The following is a 17,862-nucleotide window of genomic DNA, read 5'->3' on the forward strand; positions in this document are numbered from 1 at the left end:
CCGATGAAAGAGCCCAGGAGAGCCAAGATCGGTCAAATGTCAAGATTTTGCTCAATTTTTTCTCCCATTACCGTAGAGTAGTGCATCAGTTTTTGTCACATGATCGTACGGTTACCAAAAACTATTATCTTGAAGTGATGCGCCGCTTGCGAGAACAAATGCTAAGAAAATGTCCGGCATTGTGAAAAAACAATTCGTGGCATTTACATCACGAGAATGCACCTGCTCTCTCAATCATAATATTTTGGACAAAAACAATACCGTAATCATATCCACCTCATCCACTGTATTTATCAGATTCGTCCCCCTGCAACTTTTTTCCGTTCCTGTTGTGGAAATGAAAACCGTATCGCTGAGAGAACTAAAGGACATACCAATAAGTGCATATCGGAACTACTTCAAGGATTGGAAACAACGCTAGCACAAATGTATTATATCTGAGGGTGACTACTTTGAAGTGGATAAAATAGAAACTAATAAAATAGCTCTTTATCTGTATTGTGTCCAACTGTGTCTCTTGAGAGTTAAACCGTCTTAAATAATTCACAAGAGCTACGACCTATTACCGACCTATTATAAACAAATTTCTCAAACTAATGCTTTAACAAAAACTCCATCTGAAGTTTGGTCAGATCGTGTCTTAGTTCTTTTTCGGTAGAGGTAATTTTCAAAAGATGATTTTCTTCAGGATTCATTGTGTATCTGTATTGTTTGTAGCTGAATCAACGTTGAGTTGAAACTATCCCAAAAAATACCGATAATTTATGAACCTTTGGTGTAGTAATGAATATTACTGGAGTTTTTTCCCAACACCAGATCGTTATTTTTAACACCTCGACACGTGTTTCGATCATCAAGTGATCGTCATCAAAGAGGAAGACTAATCTTCCTCTTTCACCACGTGTCGAGGTGTTAAAAATAACGATTAGGTGTTGGGAAAAAATTCCAGTAATATTCAATACCGATAATCATATTTTCTACCTAGATATTAACGATGATCGACTTTATACAACTTCCTGAAATTGCGGCTCTAACAAAAACACGCTCCGAACTTTATTCCGAACACACAACGAACAAGCTCTGTACATGTAGAACGCTAATAACTTTACCTATGACTTGAACCTCGACGTCCCTCCTGGCCGTGTTTCTCTGCCGGTTCTGCGCTTGACACGTGTACGTGCCCGCGTCTTCTTTCCTTTGCGTCTGTTCTACCACCAGGGTGCCATTAGCGTACACTCTTTGCCGTCGGATCGTCGGCAGAATTTGTCCCTCTCGTTCCCACGTGATGGTTTCGATGGGATATCCAGCTACCGGGCACTTTGTTGGAGAACAGAAAAAGTTAATGGTGAATTCGATGTGAATTGCCGTTTGGGGGATTGTAGGTGCAGACTGGGGCCCCAGAACTAGTACTTTTTAGATTGTTTGCTTTCTATGATGGCTTTTTAAGCGATCGCTTTATTGGCGTGAATTTATTGCAGTTTCATTGTACAAGAAAACTAACTACCGGAAAGGTACCTACATTTCTAACAAAAAAAAATACAGGGCGTCCCACTTTTCATAAATTCAGACAAATATTTGGATGAACATTCAAATGTACTTCTTTTATTCCCTTCAAGACAATATTTTGGTCTCGTGATACCTGTTGCAATGATCTGATATTATATGGTGGCTGAAGAATCATTCAATGGATTTTATCTATCTGTCTGTCTGCATGGGTTCTTTTAATTCTAAAGAGAAATCATCAATAGTTTATTTGATAGAAGTCAAAAATTCAATACTTTGATCAAATACTTTTCCAACAGTATAAAATAATTCTTGAAATTGACCATTTATTATTAATGAAGTCATGTGATACACATTTTTCATCAGTTCACTGAATATATTCAGTAAGCGATAACTACGCATGAATAAACAATAAAATTTCAACTGAATACAATATTTCAGGATGGCTTTCTTTAGTTCATTCCATTATCTGTTCACTGATTTAAGAAATATTATTTCCTCACTTGAACTAATTGTACAAAGTGGCAAAAATTGGACACTTTCAAAGGGAAATAGATAGATGATTACTGATAAATGTGTCTAAGAGTAAATTTCAATGAAAAACTTAATGATGGAAACCGCATATCGATATCCATCATCGTTTCTGAGTTACAGCATGTTTTTCGAAAATGTACATTTTCAAATTTTTCCTGCCAAAAACCTATTATTTCAATGAGAACACTTCCAAAGCAGTTTATACGTAATATTCAGTGGTATGAAAAACTTTTTCGAATGAGATATCAATAGTTATTGATAGAAAACTATTTTTTCAATAAGACCCCCTGTAGATGTTTGCTCATTTCAATAGGATTTAAAATTCCTTTCCGAAAATGTAGCACATTTGATGTTTTGCTGGAGTCATCTTTGAAATGAAGAGCTTTTAAGTTTTCTCATCTAGACTTTGAAACGCACACTTTAATCAAGAAGGCTTTGGAAGACACGGCGATAAAACAGAAATAAATTGTTCAGTGGTAGCTATCAAATGTTGAGAAACCTTTTAACAGCAGCAATTGAAACGCATAGTTTCAATGAAACTGATAACAATAATGATAAAGAACAAATAATGGAATATTGTTCTTCAGAGGTGTTTGAACTGTCTACCAGATTCCTTTACATACAGGCGACAAGTTTTCTGAACGTTTCAACGTTTTTTACGAATTTTTCAACTCAATAGGTTATGTTAGGTTAGGTCCAAAGTGAGTGAGTCTATTCGACCCTCCACCGCAACCCGCAAGGGTTTATTGTAGCTCACACCTATTCACACTCGACCAAATAAATCCAGCTTCTTAACGAAGCCGATTAGTTTATATGGTGTGTGGTCTTTCAGGTCGGATGGTGAGAGTACTACTCTACCGAACTTTAAAAACCTAATTGGGTCCCTAGCGGGGCAGGCACAAATTATGTGCTCTGCTGTTTTATCATTTTCCAAACAGAAGTGACATACACTGTCTGCATATGATGATTCAAATGACTGTGACCTGTAAGAAGGCCTGTTAGACATCGTAGTTCATTTCTATATTAGTCCAACAACTGTTTGGTATCAAGCTTCGAAAGGCGAATAAACGCCTTGGAGTGAGCCAATCCTGTCCATGAATTTTCTTGCCATCTAGGCGATCAATCTTTGTTTGGAAAAGCCTGAAGCGATGCCAGTAACAGGTTCTGGTCCGATGAAGCTGCTTGCAGCACCTTCCTTTGCAACGAAGTCAGCAGCCTCATTATCTACCAGGCCAGTATGGCTTGGAATCCAGAGCGGAAACTATCTGGTAAGTCTTTCTATGGAGGAGAGTTATTTTTGGCCATTTGTTACCAATTCAGACGTTACTCGGTAGGTGCCAAGAGCTTCCAACGCCGCTTGACTGTCCGATAATATTTTTATTGACTCGTGTATGAGGTTGGATTCTTCCAATCTCTCCGCACACAATTGAATAACGTAAATTTCCACAGTCGCATAGGTTCGTAGGCAGGTTGATATCTCTGTCTTGGGTCTGCGACTAAAACACCTGTACCAGAATCGGATGGTGTTTTCGATCCATCTGTGAACCAATAACTATCTGCTCTCAATATTGCCTTCTCCCGGAGTATCCATTCCTCCAGTGCCTACACACTTTGACTTCTCTACTCCACATTAGAATGAGGATTGTTGTGCCCAAGTAAAGAATTGTAGCTGTTGAAAATGCCGGCACTGCTCACATAAGCTTCTTCTGTCCAAATATAATTTACCAAAAAATCACAAACTTGTTTACAACTTTCCAGAAACCACTGGCAAAAAGCAATGCGGCATTCAAAATCTCCTGGTCTGAGTTGATGAACTCTTCTAATCCTGTATGGATTGAATTTGTAATTTTTCAAAATTTTCGCAACGTTAGTTTTTGGTAGACTTGTTGATATTGTCAAATTTGCGTTGTGTCGCAATCTTGCGAAAATGTCTCTAAAAGGTTGTCTTCTCTCTGAATATCTCAAGTGATCTTGCTTCTTCTGCATTTTCTTAGGTTTGTATAAAACAGACTATCTGATCCCATTTTTCATAATTCTCTTACGTCATTGCGAATGTGTTTGAAAATTGAATCAAAACCACTAATTGAAGAGCATCTATACTACTTAAATCAAAATTTGACAGCTACCAGTAAAGATTTGCATTCTGTTTTATTGCCGCATCGACCAAAGTCTACTTCATCAAAGTGTGCGTTTCAAAGTCTACATATAAAAACTCATTTCGAAGGTAACTCTAACAAAATACCAAGTGTACTACATTTTTGGAAAGGTAATTTTAAGCTTTAGTGAAATATATAGAAATATACAGGGTATTCCTTAAACACATGCTAATATTTAAGGAGGTAATTCTTAGACCCATTTTAAGGAAAAAACGTCCTATGGACGTATGTCCTAAACGTCTTAACTTTTGAGATACAGGGTGGCAAAGTTTTTAAAAATAATCAGTTTTTTAATAATAAGTGAGATAATTTTGTAGACATCTTTGGCATATTTGGTACATATGTTCCATGCCATGATGTACAATTTTCTTAATTTTCTCTGCCAGTGGCGTACGTACGAGTTTTGAAATGTATATTTTTGGCGAAAAAAATACTACGCCACTGTTTAATCTTGAATTAAAAATTATTTTTAAAATCTCCATACATTTTTGAGCACATTTGATTTACTAGGTTTTCTTTGTCCGACGCAAGGTTTTTGCTCAAAAAATTAAAAATCGCTTTACTTAAGGATACATTCCTTAAAAATCTGTTGCGGTATCGTGCATCGACTGAAAGCAAACTAAGAGATCAGATTTTTTGCAAAATAATTGAGGATCTAAAAGGTATTTGTTTGTTGTCAGATGCACTGTTCTCAATTAAAATTACGTCATAACGCAGCACCGCTTAATAATTTTTGAAAACATAAATTAAGTTATCCTGGAATAAATGACGTGTAGCAGAATTTATTTACTGCACCTCTTGAAAATATGGAGTTTGTCGATATGTGATTTCTTTCAAAGATTGAAAGCAGAAAAAACAGCGTACCCACCATAGCAATAAAAAACGAATTCTATGTATGTACAAACGTCAGTAGCTAATATTGATGTTGGTTTAAAGTAAGGTGTTGGTGTTAAAAACTGTCACAGCGCGTTTTGATTGATTTTGAAGTGTTATTGAAGTTATTTTGGTAGTCCGCTGTTTTTCTGAATATCAGTAAATGCGGAAATGGCGCAAATGCATTACGTATATGGCCTTGCCGATGGTAATGCAACAGAAGCCAGGCGCATTTATCAGGAAAGATATCCTAATCGTGCCTTACCAGAGAGCCGAACCTTTTCAAATATTCATCGTCGACTTGGGGAAACTGGTAGTTTCAAGAAAGGGACTCCGGAAGGTAGACTTCGTGTAGTAAGAACTCCTGAAATAGAGGAAGCGGTGCTGCAAGAAATCGAGGAACATCCTGAGACGAGTACGAGGAAGATCGCTAGAACTCTGAATATTTGTCATTAAATTGTTTGGCGTATTTTGGTTGATTTTTTGTTATACCCATACCATATTTCAAGAGTGCAGGCATTACTCCCCAGAGGTTTTCCACAGCGTGTGAACTTCAGTCAGTGGTATCTACAAAGTATTACAGTAAATCCGCAATTTGAGACACAAATTTTGTACACAGACGAAGCAAATTTTTCTCGGAATGCCATTCAAAATTTCCATAACAATCATGTGTGGGCTGAAGAAAATCCCCGTGCAATAACCGAAACCCATTAACAACACCAATTTTCGGTTAATGTATGGGCGGGAATTATAGGTGATCATCTAATAGGCCCATTTTTTCTACCAGGACGCCTTGATGGTCGTTTTTATTTACACTTTCTCGAAGAAGACTAACCTGGGTTATTGGAAGATGTGCCACTTGCGTTAAGGAATCGAATATGGTGCATGCACGATGGCGCACCTGCTCATTTCAGTGTAGTTGTCCGAAACCATTTAAATACAGTTTATCCTAATCCTTGACTAGGTCGCGGAGGACCTCAGCAATGGCCAGCAAGATTCCCCGATCTCAACAGTTTAGATTTTTTTTTATGGGGTCACCTTAAAACTCTTGTGTATAAAACTCCCGTTAATACTTTAGAAGATTTAAGAGAGCGAATAGTTGCCTCGTGTGAAACTATACGAAATACGCCGGGAATATTTGAACGGGTGCGTAATTCCATGCGTAGAAGGGCGGAAGCATGCATACTAAGTGCAGGTGGCCACTTTCAACAATTTTTATAATCAGTTTTGGTATTATTACTAATTAACAAATTTGTGTTATTCGTTTAGACTTACTGTCACAAAATAAAATAAAACTCGTTTTTGTGAAAAATTTATTTTTTTGCAGATTATGTTTTCAAATATTATTAGGGAATTGGTAATGCGTTATGAAGCAATTTTCAGATTCTCATTCATTTTAGAATTGATCTAATTTCTTAATTTGCTTTCTGTTGATTTTTATTTGTTTGAGTGAAAATAATGCGTCGGACAAAGAAATACCAGGAGATCAAATTTTCTCAAAAATGAATGAGGATTTTAAAAATGATTTTATTTTGAAAAGAAAGCTTTGGCGTAGTACTTTTTCCCCAAAAATATTCATTGCGAAACCCGTAGGGATGCCACTGTTTGAAAAAATACAAATTTGTGTACATCAGAAAATGCGCCTTGAGGCATGGAACATATGTACCAAATATGCCAAAGATGTCTACAAAATTATCTCAGTTATTATTAAAAAACTGATTATTTTTGAAAATTTTGCCACCCTGTATCTCAAAAGTTAAGGCGTTTAGGACATACGTCCATAGAAAGTTTTTTTCTTAAAATGGGTCTAAGAATTACCTCCTTAAATATTAGCATGTGTTTAAGGAACACCCTGTATCAATAACCATTGATATATCTTTTGAAAAGAAATATTTTCGAAATTTTTCCATAGAAATGAAACGCTTCTGACAAGAAAAAAGTTATAGCAACTCTTCGAAAATGCAAATTTTCAAAAAACATGTTGTAACTCAGAAAAATTGAGAGATATCGATATGTGGTTTTCACCACCAAATTTTTCATGAAATTTGACCACCAGACATAGCCATCAGTTTTCATCTATTTAGTTTGGAGTTTCCCTTTCAAATTGTCCGATTTGGCACACTCTGTACTTTATTCAAGCAGTACTTCGCCACCGCTCCAATATTTGAGTTTGTAGTTACTTCATTAGCATCTGAATTTTGAAACTGACGCTTGACTACGAACTCTTGTGGTTACTGTGACTGATTGAAGCTCTAAGATACCACATATCATGAACAATTCAATTATTGAATTTTTGACCCTGTTTTGTTAATGCAAAAATATGTTGTGATTAAAATTATCTTTTTTTTCAGTTCGGCGGATCTCGACACCTATTTTATATGAATCATATTTATTTTTTTCAGAAATACTTATGTCAACATCAAGTTACACATTTTATTCTTCTTAATCTATAGCGGGTGATTCTCTAAGGTGGCTCACCCCTATAACTTTTTCATTATTAGAGATAAAAAAACGAAATTTGAGGGTTATGTATTATAGTTCAATTTACATTTTTTGACATATTTACTTGCTTTGCTGTACTTCCGGCTTGACCGGAAATTACCCCAACTTTCGATTTTTAAATCGTATATATTTCTACTTATTTCGGTCGAGAATAACATTCCAAATCCAACAATACTTCATTTGTCAATATTCGACGAATGAAATCATTTTTGTTCCAATTTTAATTTTTTGATCTAGAATGCCATGGATCGTGTAAATCGCTTCATTATCAATGAAGTTACATGGGAACACTGCGACTTTGAGGCTTATGACTTCACAGTCATTTTAAGAATTATTTCACAGTCTCATATAAGAATTTTTCCAGTTAACTTGATTTTTTCAAATGGAAAGCGGATGGCTTGTGAAAAATCATTTTCTCACGAATGATTTGATGCCACACATTGCTACATTGCTGAGCAATCCTAGCTGTTGCTAGGACTGCCTAAACAAATAGGCTAATGAATATACTGTCACTTTTAAACATATATCTGTTGTGTAGTTTATAATCAGATATGGCAAATTATACTAGAAACGAGAAAATTGACATATTGCTTATTTATGTAGAAACAAAAAAGAATGCAACTGATGCAGCTCAAATTTATATTAAGAGGTTCCGTAATTGTCGCCATCCCACTCGGCATTGTTTTCCAAAACTGGAAAAAAAATGAGAAATAAATCAGAAAGAAATGCCAAAGAAGTAGATGAAAGTAAATTAACTTGTTTGATACTTCTGGACTACAGTAAAGCCTTCGAAACTCTTGACTAGACGTCATGTGCGTCAAACTCAGCTTCTTCGGTTTTTCTATGAATGCGCTGTTTCTGGTTAGAAATTACTTATCCATCCAACCGAACTCAGAGAGTTATGGTGGACAGTATCAGCTCAGAGAGTCTGCCTGTAACTGAAGGTGTTCCTCAAGTATCAATTCTTGGTCCTTTACCATTCAGCCTGTATATTTGTGACTTCTATCAGTCGGTAGAAAAATGCAACATTTACCATTACTCAGATGATACTCAACTGTCCTTCTCTTTTCAGTTCCTTGATAATGGTTCCGCTCAAAACCTCATTGATCGTGATCTACAGACCATCTTTGATATTTCATCAGCTCATAAACTGAAAATGAACTTTAAAAAGTCAGCAGTAATGATCTTTGAACCGAAAATATTGCGAGATATTTCTAAAGACAGTCTTTATATTCATACAAATAGTGACGTTCTGCCTTTTGTAACTGAAGCAAAGAACCTAGGCCTTTAGCTCGATTCTGAACTGCGCTTTACAAAACACGTTAGCCATTTGATTCAAACGTCCTTTAACATCTTAAGGCAACTGTTTCCAAATCGCGACTTACTCACCAAACAACTCAAATTAAAATTATGTGAAGCGCTAATCATTTCGAAAGTTTCATATTGCGATAGCATTTATGGCCCTGCATTACTTCAATCTGATTCCCTTCGTCTTCAACGAATCTGAAACAGTGGCCTTCGTTTTTCTTTTGGCATTCGAAAATACGACCACATATCAACGGTCATGAAAGAATCAGGTTGGCTGCAACTAGAGAAACTCAGGACACTGCACCTACTCACAAACGACCACAGTCTTGAAAACCGGAATGCCACATTAATTAATGAAATAATTGAATTCTTTCTCTGATATTAATAACTTTTCCACTAGAAAGAGATCGGTGCTGGTCATTTCTGAACACAGGTCTTCTGTTTTTTAATCGCAGCTTCTCATACAACACAGCTAAATTCTACAATCTACTGCCCAGTGAATTCAGATCCTACACGTTGAAAAACTTTGAAAAAAAACTCAAAGGAGCATTTATTTGAGTAGTTCACTTTCCTCATGCTGGCCGTGGCTCATGCGTTTACACAAAAGATTTGGTGACTGAATAATAATCTTTTTTTGAAATTGTCTGTATGTACTATAATTTTCTTTTATTCATTTCAAATTTCATTTTTTTCTCTAAGGATGAGTTCAAAAACAGCTTAGCTGACACTCCGTTCATTCACCTCACTTTTTTTGTATATTCTGTATGTTTTTACTTCATCGTCAGTGTAGAAAAAGAAGTAGACGTGCTGGCCTATGTTGAAGTGAATTGTACGGTGTCAATTCGCCAAATTGTTTCTGAGTGTGATATAAGTTATTCGTCTGTTTGGATAATTCTTCACAAATATAATTATCGATCATTCAAGTACCAACTACACCAATATCTTCACGATAATGATCACAACCGAAGATTGACTTATTGCAACTGGTTTTTGACTAAATACAGAAAAGCTATACGTTTACCAATTACAATTATTTATTCAGATGAAACCCGATTCACCAACATGGGTATGTTCAATAGGAATAATAAAAGGTACTGGTCTCGAACAAATATACATTTGATGCAAAAAGGAAATTTTCAAGAGCGAAAAGTGGATTGGCACTTATGTACCTATTCAGTGTCATATTTTTACATAAATGTATTATTGCTTTTTCATATTCTAGATCACCAGATCTCATTCGGCTAGAGTTTTTTCTCTGAGGAATAATTAAAAAGCAGGTTTACAATACAACATCAGCTACTCTTGAAGAGCATAAAGTAAGGGTAGTATTCCAGAATATCAATGAGGAACAACTAATCAATGTGATGCGGGCAACAATTGAAAAAGTTAAATTTTGCCGTGATCAAGGAGGAGGCCATTTTGAAAATTTATAACTTTAATGGACTAATTTGCGACTTTCTTGCAATTATTCAGGAAAATATAGCAAATGAAGTGAAAGTGTGCGGCATCGTATTATTTGTAAGGAAATGATCTTTCACAAAAAACCGATGAGCCACCCCCATTCCATTTGAAAAAATTAAGTTAACTGGAAAAGTTCATATTTTCGACAGTGAAATATTTCTTAAAACGACTGTGAAGTCATAAGCCTCAAAATCATAGTTTTCCCATGTTATTTGATCAAGAATGAAGCGATTTACATGATCCATGGCATTCTAGATCAAAAAATGAAAATTGGAATGAAAATGATTTTATTTGTCAAATATTGACAAGTGAAGTATTTTTGGATTCAGAATGTCGTTCTCTATCGAAATAAGTAAACATATATAGGATGTTCCATTAAAAGATCGAAAGTTGGGGTATTTCCGGTCAAGCCGGAAGTACGGCAAAGCAAGTAAATGTGGCAAAAATGTAAATGAAACTATAACACACAAACCCCAAATTTCATTTTTCTATCTCCAATAATAAAAAGTTATAGGGGTGAGCCACTGTAGAATCACCCGGTATAGGTTAATCTCATATCTTTCTTGCATATCATATCAATTGTATAATTTTTTTAATTGATGGCTTGGATTTATTCTGGAGTTCATTCTCTTTTGTTGAGGATATGTAAACGAGAGCTTATCTACCTTATCAGTTGAATTAGTACATTAAAAGACTCACCATTTCTCCAAAGTTGTATAAAATCTCAGTTTTCACAACTGTGATGAGGGTATGGATTTATGAAAAGCGGGATATACTGCCATTATTGAATGAAATATTCGCAACGAATACAGCATTTCAAACATTAATTTTGGCGTAAACATAACAGTGTTGCTGGATTCATTTATTAGTCTTGAGTTGCAGGTTTTGAATTGTATGAATTTTGTTAAATATTCAATGATTAAAAAATAAGCAAACATTAAAACAATACCATCCAGAACTTCACTACAACACCAGAAAAAATACATAAGTGTTGACAACCTGATGTGAATTACAACCTACAGCAATTTTTGCACCGCATAGCCACTACAGATTTTGAAGCCCTTCAAACATTGATTGTATCCAAAAGGACACATATGTATTCATATTTATGACGTCACCAAACTTCGTGCTATGTTTTCTGAGGATACCCTGTTGGAAGTCCTACCTGTATTATCACTTCTCAAAATTATTATCTCTGGAAAATATTTTACGGTAGTTTGTTTGTATTTCTACTATTCCTGTCACCTTCTTGTAATCTTTGGGGAAAATATTCTGTTCACACCTTCATCAAAAGGGGTTATTTTATTCATCCATACTTGTTTCAATTGAAATTGCAAATTTTTATGAAGCAACTCCGGCAAAACTCAAATGCTTAGAAACTTCACCAAAATATTGGTTTTATGAGAGGAATAACTTTGCCGACTTCGCCAGAATACGAATAACCAAAAATATTAATGAGTTGGATACCCAAAGTCACAAAATATTTATTACTATTGAAAATGCAATTATATTTTCAAACAAGACAATGCTCATTATTAGGCGGAGGCAATCATGCCAAAGAAACAGTCTATTTATGAAAAAAGGAGTGGAACATGAAACCATGAAAGTTTTACTAAATATATATGTGTTGAAAATCTTATGATAATTTAGTAGTTAAATTGATTCATTATTGTTATTAACTGGGGGCCATGATGTAGTTTGCGATTTTTTGTGATGAAATGAAATTATTGTGGTAAAATTAGGTGGTTTCAAAAGTTTTGTTCGTTTTTAAATCATATGTTTTTGTGGCTCCATATCTCAATTAACATACAGTGTGTAAAAGCCAATTGGAATAAACTATTTTTCGGTTATGGTACATAGTTTAACAAAATTCCGAAACACGTCAAATTTAAATTGTAATATGACATACTTCAACGGAAAAATTCCACCCTCACCTTCAACCCCCTTCGAATGACAGGTACAACCCCCAATTTTTTGAATGTGACATATAGGTTTGTGATATACCGTTTGGAAGATCTATTCATTTGTCATTCAAAATGTATTCGTTTTAAAGTTTGTTGCAACAATTGAGAAAAAATAAATTTGAACTATGTGGTTACCAAAATTCGATAAAATACACTCAAAAACTGAAATGTAATGCAAAACGTAATGAAATGTAGAATACGGAAACGAACTATGGATATTAACGAAGTAGATGTTCAAAATTTCAGCGCGTACCTCCTGATAACATCCTAATCTCGAATAAAACTGTCTTTAAACATTATTCAACATATCAGGCGTGACCGACCTAATCGCAAGCGTTATTCGATTTTTTAAGTCATTCGAATCTGAAGGTTTTTTTCTGTACACATTGCTCTTTACATATCCCCATAAAAAGAAATCTAATGATGAAAGATCAGGTGATGGCGCTGGCTATTTAATCGATCTTCGCCTCCCTATCCACCGATTGGGAAATGTTGTATCGAGGTATTGCCGGGCATGAACTTGGTAATGTAGTGGTGCTCCATCTTGCTGAAACCATATCGTATTCACTGGAGTTTGAGGGTTTTCTGGATCAGTATATAAACTTGGTAAATTTGGAATGACATCATTTTGAAGTAGTGCCAAATAATTATCGCCATTCAAGTTGACCTCAATGAAAAAGGGACCAAGGGTTTTCTAGAATCCCTGTCCAAACATTAACCTTTTGAGGTTATTACGTTTGTTCTTCTCTCATCCAGTGAGGATTTTTCGTTGATCAGTAGCGGCAGTTTTTCCGATTAGCATGACCGTTAAGAGACAAAGTACACTCATCAGAAAACAACGTCTTCTAATTATGATATTTTTATCCAATATGCCCATCATTTGCTCACAAAAATAAGTTCTCTATCAGAATCGTCTTCCATGCGCTCCTGAGTAGGTATCATTCCATAGGTATGCATTTTATCTTCTTTTAATGTTTACTATCGATGTATGGCTAACATTGAATGTTGTGAATGCCTATCTACTCGATGTATGTGAGTTTTTCCTACACTCAGGCACCACATCTAATTTGAGTTCAACACTCATTGCATTGGCTGCTGCTTTTTTTTTATCTGCCCCACATCGCCAAAATAGGTGAGCTACTTCCTGTTCGGGTTTTATCTCCGTAACTAATCATTTGTAACACTGTTATTTCATGCATTTCCGTTAATCTAACCATTTGTCAGACTTGAAGTTAATGAACTTTGAACTTGAATTGAAATACTGACAACTGATGTAACATACAAAACAAGTTTTGAACTACCGTTGCTACTAATATTATTTAATTAAAAAAAAAACCATCTATAAAGAATATTGCTATGGTTTTTGCTTACTTTCTTCGATACCTCAGCATGAAATAAGTTTAGAGTATATTGCAATTTTGCATGTTTCGAGTGTATTTTATCGAATTTCGGTAACCACATGATTATAATTAATTATTTCCTAATTATTGGCGATAAACTCGAAAGCGGTAACATTTTTGAGTAGAGAAGGAAGATACCTATCAAACGATAATTCACATGCCTATACTTTGGGGGATGTACCTATCAGTCGACGGGGTTTTAAGGTAGAGGTAGCACTTTTTCGTTGAAGTATGTTGAATTATAATTTAAATTTGACGTGTTTCGGATTTTGTTAAATTATGTACCACAACCAAAATAATAAATTCATTCCATATGGCTTTTACACACTGCATATTCTACCATGTCGTGGTATAAATTGATCGATAGAGATTTTTTTCTGTAAGCATTGATGCAGCTAATGTTTCAAGGTATGTTCTTCTTTGCTTTTGCGCAACCGAAACGATTTAATTATCGGATCGTCACGTGTGATGAAAAGTGAATCCTCTAGCAGGTAGCAAATCAAGTTTCATTACATTTGAAAAGAAAATTCAGAAAAAAATAATTTTTTTGATTGTTTCCAATTTAATTGTTTTACTCAGTCCAATCAGGACCAAGCAAAAATGACCTTCGTCGACTTCATCGAATCTCTAGCATATATTTTTCATGCTGACGAAAGCATTAGATTTGCGTTATGTTGGCAAAATAGCGCTTATTGTGATTGAATTTCATCCAGAAGATGTCAAAGAAGCCTGCGGAGTCATAGACTCTGCTTTTTATCAACACAGAAAAGTTCCAAATTATCATTTTCGGGTCAAAATATATATATATATATATATATATATATATATATATATATATATATATATATATATATATATATATATAGGAAAGTGACGTTTGGAACTGATGTTCATAATATCAACATCAGATTCAAAGGCTTTTTAGCACCTCCCATTTTCACAATCCAGTTATTTAAACGCTCTTTCAGATAGCTAAAGTATTCAATGCTATTCCTTTAAAAAAAATTGCCACCCTCTCAGTTTGAAATCAAACTGAGATTATATCTTCTTCAAAATCAATAACATGATGAACTTTTCACCATTCCGCTTTTCTATCTTCTTCAATCTTCTATTTTTTTCCCTCTTTGAGTGACTCATGACCAATAATAATTTGTTTAGTTTTCTGTCATCGCCAGTCACTGATCTTCATTCTTGTATGCATATACTTATGTTAATGCTATGCTACTTAATACCCATGCAGAGACTTTTTTAGGTTAAGTGGAAGACGATTATTATTATTAATTGAATGGGTATCCACTAGGATATCGAAGTTCAAAGCAGTCCAAACGGACGAAACTTTTGAAACAACCTAATGTAAGCAACTATGTAAATTAAATTCTTCCGAAACTTTGCTTCTATGTTTTTTTGCTCAATTTCAAACGATTTACCATCATTATTGGAAATATTACCTGACTCGAAATTATGAATACAAAATAATTTTGGTTATCCAATCCAAAAAACTGGCTCCAACTATGACCAGAAAAATATAATACAATCTGTTAGTTCACAAAAAATTGATACCAGCGTGTGTGGGATGGTGAAAAAATATCTATGAACTACGAGTATTTTTTTACCTTGATAATAAGACTAGATCCAGCTACCCCAGTAATTTTAGACATTTCTCGAATATAGGGAAGACCGTAAACGTTCACTCTGGCGCTATGCGAAATTTTGCCGACGCTGTTGTGCGCTGTACACGTGTATTCTCCACCGTCTTCGGCCTTTATGTTGGATATGTTCACGTGGCTGATAACGTCATCTTGAATGGTAACGTACTGACCTGTGAAAATAAACAATGACTAATTATGAAAATGGCTTTAGAATGATGAACGAAAACAGATTGGTTTTGTTAAACTTATATAATGGTTCACTATAAGGTGAAATATGAAAGCATATATAGAGACTGTATTTGTTAAGAGTTTGGAAATGGAATTAAGTTTGGATGTATGAAAACAAATTCACTTGTTTTTTAGAGTTCCATGTCCATGTAATGGTTTGAGTTCGCTAAAAGTTTCACATTGTTTATCATTTTGATAACTGATGGCAATGGGCCCGGCCAGTTGGCCCGATAAATATACCTAACCCGTATGATAGACTGAATGATTGGATATGACATAGATTTTTTTTCATGACCACACATGAAGGAACAGTTTCCGGTGGTGATGAATCCACAACGGAAACGTCCTCGTAGAATGATACCAGTTTTCTACAATGTACCACCAAGTTATATTTGATAATACATTCATTATCCAGATCCAGTTATCTTGATAACATTTCTGAGTGGAAATTTTCCAAGCTACGTAGGATTAGTGAAGACAGAAAACTATTTCTCTCCGAAGAATAGTACTTTCGAGTATATATACAATAAAAATATTCTCGGACAGTCAAGCGGCGTTGGAAGCTCTTGGCGCCTACCGAGCAACGTCTAAATTGGTGGCAAATTGCCAAAAACGATTCTCCTCGATAGGAAGACTCAACAGATTGTCTTTGGTCTGGATTTCTGGCCTGGAAGGCAATGAGGTTGCTGACTCCCTTGCAAAGGAGGGTATTGCAACGGCTTCATTAAACCACAACATGTCATTGGCATCACTTTAGGCTTTGCTAAACAAACATTCAACACGTGGATGGCAAAAAGATTTATAGACTCCTGGCAGAATCTTCCAGGATTGGCTCACTCTAAGGCGCTTATTCACACTTCGAAGCTTGATACCAAACAGTTGTTGGACCACAGTAGGGATGAACTACAATATCTAACAGGCCTTCTTACGGGTTACTGTCATCATATGCCGAGACTCGGACTTTCGGAAGACAGTGTGTGTGTGTGTGTGTGTGTTGGAAAATGATGAAACAGCAGAGCATATACATTGTGCCTGACCCGCTAGGGACCGAATCCGGTTTTTAAAGTTCGGCAGAGCCGTACTCCTTCCATCTGACCTGAAAGACTACTCACCATACAAACTAATTGGCTTCGTTAACAAGCTGGGTTTATTTAATCGAGTGTGGAGGGTTGAATAGGCCCACTCAACCAAATTCTCAGGTATTGTTCGACTGCGAGTATTCTCTTTCCCTACCTAAGAACGAACTATCGTGAGTCTCAAAACAAAAGTGTACTTCTCGGGACGCTCGACAGAAGTGATATAAGTACTTTCTGATCATTCCCATATTCTTTACGCGTGTATATGCGTCTGTCAATATGTACGTCAATATGTCTATACGTTATGTCACTATCATTTTCTGAAGCTCGATAATACATATTACCATACTCAATTTCGTCTCGTATGGTCAATTGTGTTTGGATTGAAGAATATGTTTCTGACATTAGTAAAACAATATATTTGTAGCTGAGTATTTGAGATATTAAATATAGGATAGGGAAAATAACTTTTGTCAAATTTCTACTAAGATTTTCATTTGTTACGACCGGCTTAGGTATATTGAACCATTCTCAAGTAAACTTATGAAACCGGTCATAACGGATGAAAATCTCAGTAGAAATCAGCCAAAAGTTATTTTCTTCATATTCAATATGAATTTCAACAAAACAATAGGTTATTAGTTGATCAAAAGTACTGAAGATATACTCTTGACTCTTCTATTCAAAAACATCCGTTAACTTCATCAGATTTTTAGCATTGGAATACTGGAATATCAAAATGGAAGCGCCCTTTTTTATAATTCAAACAGTTGAGAATGGTTTATTGATCGCAAAAGTAGACAAACAACATCAAGTATTCATAAACTTGAGTTGATTTTGGTATTTTTTTACAATTTCAGGACACATGCTATTTCAGAAAAATATTTATCATTTGCGAAATTAGCAAGTGAAGGATTGTGTAAGGAATGAATCCATTATTCAGAAAGGTGCATTTTTTTAGAAAAATCCTCGGCCACGTCAGTCTCTGTTTGTAGATGTTCCAGTGGGATTGGCGATATTTTTGACATATAATGGAATATATTATTCTGCAGGTAACTAATCAAGTTTCATTACATTTGAGAAGAAAATTTTGAAAAAAATAATTTTTTATTGCTTCCAATTTATTTGTTTTATTCAGTCATTTGAACAAATCACTGAATTCAGTATTCGAATTGATGACTTTCCTATCTGTTTGAAAGTCTCTCTAC

General features: G+C 35.1%; 1 protein-coding gene across 2 annotated transcripts in view; it reads right to left on the reverse strand.

Annotated features, from left to right (window-relative positions):
• The window catches only part of Dscam4 (Down syndrome cell adhesion molecule 4), a 585,723-nt gene that overhangs the window by 88,927 nt on the left and 478,934 nt on the right, over positions 1-17,862 (reverse strand). For both annotated transcript variants that reach the window (XM_074180747.1, XM_074180746.1), the window contains exons 8-9: positions 15,315-15,520; positions 1,110-1,317 (exon numbers count right to left, since the gene is read on the reverse strand). In XM_074180747.1, coding sequence (XP_074036848.1) covers positions 1,110-1,317; positions 15,315-15,520 — 414 coding nt within the window. The remainder of the gene's footprint in view (positions 1-1,109; positions 1,318-15,314; positions 15,521-17,862) is intronic.

Source organism: Leptinotarsa decemlineata, unplaced genomic scaffold (genome assembly GCF_025532065.1).
Source record: "Leptinotarsa decemlineata unplaced genomic scaffold, Ldec_3_MD MMD2_tig00026299_RagTag_RagTag, whole genome shotgun sequence".
Taxonomy (NCBI): domain Eukaryota; kingdom Metazoa; phylum Arthropoda; class Insecta; order Coleoptera; family Chrysomelidae; genus Leptinotarsa; species Leptinotarsa decemlineata.